The following is an 11,766-nucleotide window of genomic DNA, read 5'->3' as shown; positions in this document are numbered from 1 at the left end:
ATATTAATATGTAGCAGCATGGAGCAATGTTCCTCTAAATTCTTGGGTTTTATAGCAGCAGATTATATTTTCATAAAATAAATGCCGTTTTTGAACCGTTTTTCCAGTAATAAAGCAAGACGTAAAAAATAATATAGGCCTAGTTTAGATAATTACCAGGTCAGACATACATTGTTTACAGAAACAAAGGGTTATTTGAATATGTTGGCAACAAAATGCAAACCAACACTTTTAACGCAAAACTATTTCTTTATGCTTCCAATTCTGGGGTAATTCTACATGCTTCCAACCAGAGCCCTAGAGAGAGATCTATAAGGCTCTGCTTCCAACCATTTATTTGCGTTTCAATGAAGTTGAACGCGGTGTTCTACTAGCCTATTCCATGGAGCTAATGAAGTTGGAAAACATGACAATTATGACAAATATAGCTTTGTTACTGGATATCAGTATCAGAAGTAATTTCTTGACGCCTGCCTGAGGGCAATTTGGATCAGGTTACAGTTGCTCACATTAAATAATAGAAATAGTGTATGCAAGAGAAATTATACATAGGATGATAAATGCCAAAAGTTTAGACCTTAAGCACCAGAGTATTGCACAGCTGAATTAGGACATCATTAAACTGAAGCTGACACTATAAATTATTTTACTTTTAGATACATAATCATAAATTGGATATATACCACAGCAATTTTGTTGCCAGGTGAGATGGAGACTTGGGTTTCAATCACTTGACTTTACAAAAGTTATTTTGCACACCCAAATGGTTCTATGCCGACTCATAAACTGGGTCCTAAATGGAATTACAAGTGAAATGAGCGCCCCCTATTGGCCAATTGGTGTTAGGTAGGCCACTATCAGGAGGGTTCTACTTAGGCCTACTTTAGAACAGAACACGTTTTTAGTGTTTCTAGGCGAGAAATAGGTGCGCTCAACTCAACATAAAAAGAGGGGTTTGGGTGCGTAAACAAAGGAAGCACTGGATTAAGCAAAAAGTAAATGCACTGTCAAGATTTAATTTTTTGGAAAGCATGTCACAAATGTTTCGGCCTATGCAGTCTTCAGTGTCTTTTTTAGTCTTTCTACCTGTTTTAGTGCAGGTACAGGTACAACAGGTCCATCTTCCCGTGTCAGTTCAGCCTACATAACATCAAAAGCACTGGTCTGATTTACTTCAAATATTCATAAGGTAGTGGATCCAGTGATCCAGATTAGGGTCTTTACTGATCCATTAAGGTCTTGTTATTTATATTTGTTTATTTTTTGTTCCTTTTTATCTGATAATTTATTTTAATGTCTGTTTTATGTCATAATGATCAATATCTACCTTGACTAAAGCATTTGTACAGTGTATTTTTTCACATTGAATTACTTTATCTTTGCACATGCAGGTCACTGATTATAAGCACTGTCTGTGTGTCTGCTGACATTTAATGTGCGGAGAGGAACTGAGATATTTTAACAAGACAGATAGAGAGGGCCTCTTCCGCTATTCAAAGGCTACCACCGCGATATTATGTATTATGAAACATGCAAATTTGACTTCCTTTGTTTCTTCGTGTAGGGTTTGTTATGCCAGGGATGGCCATTCTAATGTGAACTCTAAAAGCTGCCTGCTTTATTGCTCTGATGCCAATGCAGCCACTGTCTTCTGAAGAAAGTATCGCTATATACAGTACCCCTCTATGAGAAAGACGTCACTACACAGTTTCACCCACTGATCTCAGAAGAACAAAACAAAACAACAAAACAAAAAAAATATGTTCATGAGATCAGTGGTTCCACCCCAGTGTCAATTATATAACATTGTGATTTCATACATGACATGCAGGTGGGAGATGGTGGGACTGGTTGGACTGGATTGAACTGGATTGTTTAACCATGTCGCCCTCTGGAAGGTATTTGTTTGACGATGGTAAACGCACACCTTGTGAGGTGCTCACGATGGTAAATAAGACTTGAGTTTAGAAGAAGTGTCGTGGCACACTCAGAACTTCAATATGCAGTAATTTTATTTAACCAAAATAAAATCTGGAAGGTACCACAGGTCACTCAAAACATTGATTTAAAAAATAAGAATATTATCTTAAAGGCACTCAAAGTGATGTTGGGTAACGCACATCTCTTCGGTGATTGGCTGGAACACTTTGTTGGTCCAGGTAACATAAATGTGTGTGTGTGTGGATGCTTTTGTTGCGTCGGTGAGTTGCATAGTTTTAAAAAACAAACATTAAGGGTTGTTTTAAGGACATGTTTGTACATGCCCATAGCCAGCCACTCTAAAACAGTCAAAGGCGATTCAAAACTAGTCAGAAAGTCGAGACAGGACCTATCGTCAACATTTCAGTGTCCACCACTCTAGTTCATCCAAAACAAACCAGAAAAGGGACTCAAAGTGCAAAATACCGGAATTATCCTTTAATTGTGTATCCTTTAATTGTGTCTGTCATCTGTCATCTCCTCAGTGACAACAGAAGGTTCTAGAGTATGACTGACTCATGTACATAACAGAGATGATTAGCCAGTGACTGATAGGTCAGCTTGAGTGTCTGTGACTGTGGCAAAAGGCAGAGGAATCTATTCAGAGCAACAGAGTGTGATAATCAGTTATTGTGTTTTTATTTCTTCAGATATGGCAACACCAAAGCCAACTGTAAATGTGTGTGTGTGTGTGTGTGTGTGTGTGTGTGTGTGTGTGTGTGTGTGTGTGTGAGTGTGTGTGTGTGTGTGAGTTATGATAAAGAATTCCCTGGAAGTCCCTTTAAAGAACAAAACCTGTTTTTACCAGTTTTGTAACCTTGCATGTGTTGTGCTTACAGTTTGTTACAGATTGTATAAGTATTAGTATTGGTATGGTGTTACAACATAAAATTTCCCATCAACATTAACAGATCCTAAATTTATGTGATGGGCTGGTGGCTAGTTATGTATAGAACTTATTTTAGTTCAGATCTAACAATTTGTGATTAGGCTACAGCAGCAAGTGATTATTTTGGACAGCAGTGAGTGTCAGACTATTGTAGCATTGATATTGATATTAAATAATTGATGTACATCTGAATCTATATGGGAGGACATATGAGCATAGCTGAATATTGGGGGGACATGTCCCCCTCAAAGTATATTAAGATCATTATTTATGATTATGGCCTTGCTTAAAGCAACATCAAAGAGTTTTTTGTAGCTTAAAATAATGTTTCCAAAATCGTTTCAATGGTTCATCAACTCGTAACAGGGTGAACGGCACTTTTACATTCGTTTCGCAGCCCTCTATTGGGTATAATTGCACTATGTAAGTTTGCCAGATCGGGTAGCGGATCTCAGTTCGATGGAATGAGACATAAGAAACTACAAATTTGACTTGCTTCTGATGTCGCAGTACATCATACTTTCATAAAATCACGCAACATACTGTCTGTGGACATCGTTATTTGCAAAGCCAGTGCTGGATAAACAAATAGCCTGCGTGGGACAGAGGAAAAGTGCTTTGGTGTTGCTTTAATGATGCTGTAGCACATCTCTATTGACAGTTTACTTTTTTGACAATGAACTGTGCATACATGTACATGTACATGTGCAACAGTGTTTTAACTAGTAGTTTGTGTTATTTATGTATATGTGTAAGTAGTGTTTACCTGTTGTGCTACCTGTATGTTTACCTGGCTGCAAGACAAGTTTCCCTTAGGGGACAATAAACTGAAACTGAACTGTACATAGGTGATGGGTACTTTCAGAATTACTCAACATCACCTGATCTTTGTTCACCAATGAAGAATGAAATGGCTAAAGAGAAAAATAATGTAATGTTATCGCTTCAAGACATCATCTTTAATTTTTAGGCAGTTTATGGGCAAGGCATGGGATGGAATGCATTCCTCTCTCTCTCTCTCTCGTGATACCAGTTGCATTGACACCATTTGTCATGAAATGCCTGGAGAAACTGGTACTACGGTGCATAAAATCTAGCCTCCCAGCCTCTTTCGACCCCCATCAGTTTGCATACCAGTGAAACAGGTCCACGGAGGTGCACCATAACGACGCACGATGCGGCGATAAACAACCTGGAACACCCCAACACCTATGGTATGAGGATGCTCTTTGTGGATTACAGCTCTGCATTCAACACCATCATCCTGGACATCCTCATCAACAAGCTGCTTCACCTGGGCCTCCACCCCCATCTGTACTTGGATAAGTGATTTCCTCACCAACCGCTTAGAAGTTGTTTGACTGGGCCCCCACCTTTCTTCCACCATCACACTCAGCACAGGAGTACCGCAGGGGTGTGTTCTCAGTCCTCTGCTATACTCCCTGTGCACCAGCGACTGTTCCCCAGCTCATCCAACCAACACCATCATTAAATTCGCAGATGACACCACAGTCGTCGGTCATATAGTAGAGGGTAATGAGACACACTACAGGGTTGAGATTGGGCATAGCAGCGTCTCTACTTCCTGAGACTGCTAAATAGAAACAACCAAAGGGAGGCACTGCTGGTGGCCTTTTATCGCTCTGCCATAGAGAGCATACTGACGTACTGCAGAGAATATGCAAACTGCACTGTGGCACAGAGAAAAATCCCTGCAGAGGGTCATCCACTCTGCAGAAAAAAAACATTGGCTGCTCTGCTCTCTGCCCACAATTGACAGCATTGCCTCATCCCGTTACCTCAGCAGAGCAAAAACATAATCAAGGTCTCCTCTCACCCAGGCCACAAACACTTTCAGTTACTCCCCTCAGAAAGGCGTTACAGGTCTGTCAGAACCCGCACATCCAGATTCAGAGGCAGTGTTTTTTCCCCCACAGCCATCACAACTCTAAACACTCACTTACAGAAATAGGACTTTATCATGACGTGACGTGATGTGTGTGTGTGTGTGTGTGTGTGTGTGTTTATTTAGGCGGCACTCCATGTCTTTTCACCCTGTGTCATGCAGGCCACATGCAGGGCATGTTTCATGTTGGCTGATATGACTCCAGGCTGTGACCACATTCTCGTTCCAAAGTATTTCATTGTTACCCTCTTTTTGCCTTAGACCTATATCGACATATTACCTTCACCCAGATGTTGACTGAAAGGTACATTGCTCAATCCAACCAGAGCAGACGTCTACTTTGTTATCTTTACCTGAACTGAATATGATAGTGTTTGAGATAGCTATGCGAAGGGTATTACTGGAATTGAATGTTTTCCACATTCCTCCAAAAGAGACTGTAATGATTTAGGCCTAAAGTAAATCTTAATGTCATGTGTACAAGCCTTTAGAACTGAATACACCACAACCTCTGAAAGACTGGCAACAACCATTTTTTATTATTCCAACAAAGATTATTTTGAAATTAATTTTGTGCATTTAAATATGTGATACGACAGAGAATTGTGTAGTAAAAATCAAGGAGCTATGCACAGGCAGACAAACAGACAGACAGACAGACAGATAGATAGATAGATGGATAGATAGATAGATAGATAGATAGATAGATAGATAGATAGATAGATAGAACAAGTAATCTGCTGACTCACTAAAGCAACACTACGCACTACCGCTCGCTACTGCTCATCCTTAACGAGAAGAGAAAGAAGTGTTGAGCTCATCGCAGTTAAGATTTTATTAACCAATCGCAGCCCAGTAAACAGCCCCCCTTCACTCTGGAGCGCTTAAAGGCCAATGCATTGTGGGTCATTTCAATGAGGTCAAAAACGTGGGGAGGCGTGTACATTTCACCGATCTGTATATCATATACCGTGTCCCTGTGAGGAGCGAGGCCCATATACGGGCACATCTCAATAGTTAAAATATCTGCGTCAATGCAAAGTTGCTGCGCTGCGCTGATCCTCTCTAACGTCTTCTCTGCATGATCGCTTATCCTATGTTACATACGAAGAACGCACTGGTGGAGGTCACACGAAGTACTGTCTCCGTTATTGATCGGTGTCTCGATGGCTGTAACATTTATGGCAGGTTACGAGTCACCTGATTACAGTAAATTCTGGGTTAGTAGTGCGCTGTCTGCACCCATAAATTATACTTCGCTGCGCCGTGCGTTTTTAGTGTCGTCTCGCTGCTGCCACTGACTGTGGCCGACTTGCAAGTAAACAAGCATGAGTACCATTTCGAGACAGCGCCAGACTGCAGCCGCAGCGATCCCTGTCTCCCCGGATTCTTCTGGGTCAACTTTCTCCTTAACTGCAAACCTCCTGCGTCTTTTTAGCCACATCAAATATGAGAATTTGGCAGCCGGACTGAGCGGGGGAGTAATCTCGACAATGGTGCTTCATCCCCTGGATCTGGTGAAAATACGCTTTGCAGGTAACGCGTTGTTTATAAAAACTAATGAGTTGCGCTGCACAGCATTCTGTTTGGTGTATAGCTAGCTGGTCGTTGCAGAGAGCGCTTCAGCTACTTTATTTCTAGGTGACCTACATTTGGTATTTGCACTGAGCCAAAAAAACAGATATCCTACCAAGCAACGTCAGGGCAGATGGCGCATACTTGAGTGCCCTGCAACCATGACAGACGTGAATGGCGATTAGTGTTTAGCCTGTAGTTGGCATGACTCAGGGCTTTAACGGTGCTTCTTGTCCTTCTGTCTGTTCACCCTACCCCCTACACGGCCTCCCCTCTTTGTGCTGCCTTGTAGTGAGTGACGGGTTGCAGATGAGACCCCAGTATGATGGAATGGTGCACTGCATGAGAAGCATCTGGCAGCTGGAGGGGATTCGGGGTCTCTACCAAGGAGTGACCCCAAACATCTGGGGCGCAGGGGCGTCCTGGGGCCTTTACTTCCTATTGTGAGTGTGTTGTTATTGTTGTTGTTGTTGGTGTGCGTCGTGTGCGTGGGTGAATTTATTGTCACATTCGTGTTTGTGCATGCCAGACAGGGCAGGGCCCACAATGCCAAATGGCACAAGACTATGAGTGTGCATTGTGCAACTTCGTTAAGTGAGGAGCTATGCAGTGCAGCACAAAAGCCCAGGCTATTGCTAGGGCTACAGCTAGCCCCTTTTGAAAAAGACACACCCATACCACAAAGCTAAAAACAACAGGGAAGAGGAACATGCAGCAGTTGCAGCACGCCAGAGCCTCGCACAAGCTGATTCTAATACATACTGATACTGCATTGTAATACTTTTGATCAGTTAGGTATTTGAAGTGTGACTGTAATCCAAATATATAATACTCCCTGTGATACCCCCAAGTAATTTTATATGAAGTAAATTTGTATGAAGACTGTTCATAGCCTTTTTCACAGACTGTGCCTGTATGTCAGTAAGAGAGAGAGAGAGAGAGAGAGAGAGAGTGTGTGTGTGTGTTTGTTTGTCATCTAAGCTATGTGTCTTTTTCTGTTTACAGTTACAATGCCATCAAGGCGTACACCCAGGAGGGCCGCCAGACTGAACTTAGTGCTTTTGAGCACCTGGTGTCCGCAGCCGAAGCAGGTCAGTTTGTGTTTGCGACCTAGCTTAACACTCCCGCCCCCCTCAACGTGTGTGTGTGTGTGTGTGTTTGTGTAAGCTGATATCTGTGGCAAGAGGTTGGACGCAGTTGTGTTGGGCATATCTTGGAAAGGGGAAAGCACTTGATGATTGGGCAATAATCTGTCAGCCATTGGACCCTTTGGGGCCTCCGGGGGTTGCTCAGCACTCTGGCTGCAGCTGTTTGGGAAGCACGTTTGGTGCAAGGAAACGAGAGGACAAGCTGCAGCAGGGGTACTGAGAGCCTCGGTTCAGTTCAACTTCAACTTCAGTTCCCTCAGGACACTCCATTTTTAATTTGAGTCGAAATTGAAGGGTCGGAGGTTGGTTTGTTGGCTGGCCCACACGCACAAGATATTAGAGACTCTGATTTTGCTCATTTCTGTATGCCCCCTCCATCACCAAAGAGCAGTGTGGAAGGGCCAGAGATGACGAGGAGGCTTTCAGGAGCTCTCCAACCTGCTGCCTGCTTTATGCCAGAGCAAGAACTCCCAAAAGCCTCCGGAACATTCTATTTTTGTTAGAACCACTAGCCTGGAGAGAGAAATAAAAAAAAAGCCTAACACTAACCCCCCGGGTTGTGCTGTACAGTAGATGAGCCCTTTTTGTTTTTGGCTTTAGAGTGTTGGTTTGAAGGTTTTTGAAGGTGCCCTGCTGCTGTTGGAACTCCCTCTTCCCTCCCTGTTCCCCTGCGTTTCCAGGCATGCTGACGCTTTGCCTGACCAATCCGGTCTGGGTGACAAAGACCCGGCTGGTCCTGCAGTACAATGCAGACCCATCCCGGAAGCAGTACAAGGGAATGCTGGACGCCCTCGTGAAAATATACCGTCACGAGGGTATCCCAGGATTATACAGGGTACATTTTGGATCTAAACTAATCCTCTCTGAAACGCTTAGCTTTGTTTTGGGTGCACCTATGTAGAGCATAGCCTACTGCATTTGACTACATCTTTGCAGCTCAATTCAAATCTCTGCATACCTCTATTTTACTGTAGTTTTAGAGCTAGTCCCAATGGCTTCATAGCAGTCAGCATAGCAGCGATAGCTTGTTTCTGCTCCAGATGATATTGTTATGGTTTGCCACCAGAGGGCCTCATTACATTTGCTTTAGCAGAGCTAGCAACACTTTGGCATAAATATTGTATTGGAAAATATGCATCCCAAAAGCACATGCAGCACTTGCTACACTTCTTTTTTTTAATTCAGTTCACATCTCTCAACACCTAACTGTAATGGTAAACGTATGTTGTCTCTTAATGCTATCTTCTTGGTTTTTTTTCTTCTGATATACATGATAATATCACCGTGAATGGATTTTTTCTCTGTGCAAAGAGCTTGATAGTTTGATCTTTTAGTCAGTGTTCATGAGGGGTAAGGTTGGCCAGTTCCTGATTCATGTCCACTGTCACTGCAGGGTTTTTTGCCTGGTCTGGTGGGTACTTCCCACTCTGCGCTGCAATTCATGACCTATGAGAGCCTCAAGAGAGACTACAACAAGTCCAGGAAGATGCCCTCAGAGGCCTTGCTGGTAAGATCATTCATGCGGTTCAGAAATGTCTTCACTCATGTGTAACCCTAATATTTTAGGTAAATGTGGGTGTCTATCCAGTCTCGCTGAGGCCTGGAAGGAAGACCGGTTACAGTTACAATTATTTTATTTAATCTTTTAATCATTGAACACATTCAGCAAGTCTGCACACTTCTAACTCCTGTTACCCTTGATTACCCTCTACCTAGGAACCAATCTCATTCACAAGGGTGCATAAAACAGAAATACAAATTACACTACCACTTCCTCTTCATAAACATAAAATAACAAAGGCATAAAATATACGCCTACACGTGCATTATGAGAGATAGAGCGAAAAGGAGGAAGCTGTTCTGGAAAGTTGCAACTGCTTGCAGTTTTCAGTGTGTCATGATTTTGTGCAAAGTAAAGCTGATGAAGTTAAGATAAGGATGCCAGGTGCGGCAGGGTATCACGCCTGGATCACAAGAGTCCGTTCGCAATGGATTAGGAAAAACCTAGTTTCAGCAACAGTACATTCTTCATTTCTTTAATTCAAAGCACGAGTTAGAATGTTCTGTTCACTGAAGAGAGAGAGAGAGTAATTCTTTCTTGGTGGGTACTTCCTCCTTCCCTTTCTCTCTCCCTCTCTCTCTCCCTCCCTCTCTCCCTCCCACTCTCCCTCCTCCGCCCTCCCCCTCTCTCTCTAGTCTCCACTTGAGTACATTGCCATGGCAGCCATCTCCAAGATATTTGCTGTGGCAGTAACTTACCCGTATCAGGTTGTCCGAGCTCGCCTACAGGACCAGCACAACAACTACAGTGGGCTTGTGGACGTGCTCAGGAGGACATGGAGGTAGCCATAAGCACTGGACACTCCATTGATTCTACATTTTTAGCCAAACATTTCATTTTAAACATATGTGTTTTTAAGGACTGAATGGACTAGCTAGCCATTTGAGATTATATAGAATATACATATACACTAGATGCAGTATGTTTCATGTCAGGAATGTGTATGATGTTCCCTTTTGCAGCAATGAAGGGGTGGAGGGCTTCTACAAAGGAATGGTCCCCAACCTGGTGCGCGTCATCCCAGCCTGCTGCATCACCTTCTTGGTGTACGAGAACGTGTCTCGCTTGCTGCTGGGGGAGTATCATTAAACCCCAAACATGCGCGTACACACACACACACACACCCCCCCGATACGCACATACATACGCACACTCACACACCAATACATACATACATATATACACTTATACACCGACACACACACACACATACACCGACACACACACACACACACACACACACACACACACACACACACACACACACACACACATATGCTCACTGATACAAAATCACCCATACACACACCTCAGGAACACTGAAATGGACCAACAGGATGGAGATGACAGCCAACAGGCAGGGCAGCAATGCCAGTTCGTTTTCCAAGTGGCCCCCAGGAGACTTCAATGCACAACAAACTCTTGGGGGATCACGCAGCATAGTTTCACTGGAGGTTGAAGACAGCACACCACCTCAGTCTCTGATGAGGGACGACCCAAACCATTGCTGTTGCTGGTTAGTGATTAGAGTAGCACCATGTGGAAAGCAATGTGTGTTGAAGTTTCTGTTATGAGTTGTTGGAGAAGGTTACACAACATGGAGGAAAGGACTAGGGCCAACGGCCACGTTAAGGGGAAGTGACACTTTCAACTATTGCAACTCTCATGTAGAACAACCAAGATAATGTTTTGACACCTCGGTCATTGTCATCGTTTGTCCTGTTTTTTTTCGCACGCTGACCTTTCTCTCCGGGTGGAAAACTTAAACCCGCGTGCTTGTGCTTGTACTTGTGTGAGGGAGAGGGAGTGCCACATTAGACTGTCCCGACTGCTGTATATTTGAAGCACTTGACTCCTATAAGAGAGACGAGGGGGAGGGGTGGACAAACCCATCTACCCTCTCATGCTTTGCGGAGGGAGGAGATGACGTCAGCAACTTTCCATTGCTGAGTTTGCTGGGCTCAGACAGTCCAGCCTGGACGTCCCTTAAGGAAAGACACATGGAGAAACACGGTCACATGGAGAGGAGAGAAAAAAAGACTGAAAGAGAGACTGAAAGAAAAAGAATGTATAGGTATGAACCAAAAATGAGGAGTCTTAGGAAGAGTTGCTCAGGGGGCGGGGAACGATCATGAATCCTATGTTTCAGATAGTTTTGAAAAGAAAGTGTCTCTCTAAAAACTATATAGGACATATTCATGGAAAAAGTGGAAAAAATCACATCTTATGTTTTCATTGACACGGTGCGAATAGTATTGCTTATGACATTTTTCTAATTATCAGCGTACAGTAAGTCCATATGCTAGATGTCTTTGTCACCACTAGGGTGCAGTCTTGTCCTTGGATTGGAAATGTTTATGTGTGTCTAGACTTGTGCACAAATTAAAAGCCATGTTGGCTTCCTCCCTCGTCTGTCTAATGAAATAGAGGCTTATCGTAATGATGTTGCCAGGATATAAAAATATCCCTGAAGTCCAACTTTTTTCACAATAAAGAAGTATTATATTAAAGATGAAACTGCTCTAAAGACATTGAATGGAAACAACATTGTGTGATTTTTATGCTTAAAGTGTATTTTAACTTTGTAAAGTGTTGTATCACCCATTTTCATTCATTATTCATAACAGAATGTTTTCTTATGCATAACTGCTAAGCCTTCTGAACAGAAACAGTATTACTGGCATACTTTGTATTAGTCTAATTCATG

At 42.8% G+C, this 11,766-nt stretch overlaps 1 protein-coding gene across 1 annotated transcript; it reads left to right on the top strand.

Annotated features, from left to right (window-relative positions):
* Nucleotides 1-5,838: 5,838 nt before the first annotated feature.
* slc25a32a (solute carrier family 25 member 32a) lies at nucleotides 5,839-11,576 on the top strand. The gene is made up of 7 exons (XM_076301908.1): nucleotides 5,839-6,311; nucleotides 6,643-6,793; nucleotides 7,356-7,441; nucleotides 8,179-8,333; nucleotides 8,892-9,005; nucleotides 9,695-9,840; nucleotides 10,022-11,576. Exons 1-7 carry the CDS (start codon nucleotides 6,104-6,106, stop codon nucleotides 10,146-10,148), a joined length of 987 nt encoding a protein of 328 aa, XP_076158023.1. The 5' UTR covers nucleotides 5,839-6,103; the 3' UTR covers nucleotides 10,149-11,576.
* The last annotated feature ends 190 nt before the right edge of the window (nucleotides 11,577-11,766 follow it).

Source organism: Alosa pseudoharengus, unplaced genomic scaffold, assembly GCF_046254945.1.
Source record: "Alosa pseudoharengus isolate Yale_2024_CS ecotype anadromous, Long Island Sound unplaced genomic scaffold, YU_APseudo_1.1 YU_APseudo_1.1_scf_23, whole genome shotgun sequence".
Taxonomy (NCBI): domain Eukaryota; kingdom Metazoa; phylum Chordata; class Actinopteri; order Clupeiformes; family Clupeidae; genus Alosa; species Alosa pseudoharengus.
Note: the sequence above shows the minus strand (reverse complement) of the source record. Positions and strands in the feature narration are given on the sequence as shown.

Excerpts from the sequence above, each read along its gene's own strand:
- slc25a32a (XM_076301908.1), top strand. The coding sequence starts at position 6,104 with ATGAGTACCATTTCGAGACAGCGCCAGACTGCAGCCGCAGCGATCCCT. Across the intron at positions 7,442-8,178 it reads GGTGTCCGCAGCCGAAGCAG|GCATGCTGACGCTTTGCCTG; the intron begins GTCAGTTTGTGT and ends CTGCGTTTCCAG. Across the intron at positions 9,841-10,021 it reads GTGCTCAGGAGGACATGGAG|CAATGAAGGGGTGGAGGGCT; the intron begins GTAGCCATAAGC and ends TCCCTTTTGCAG.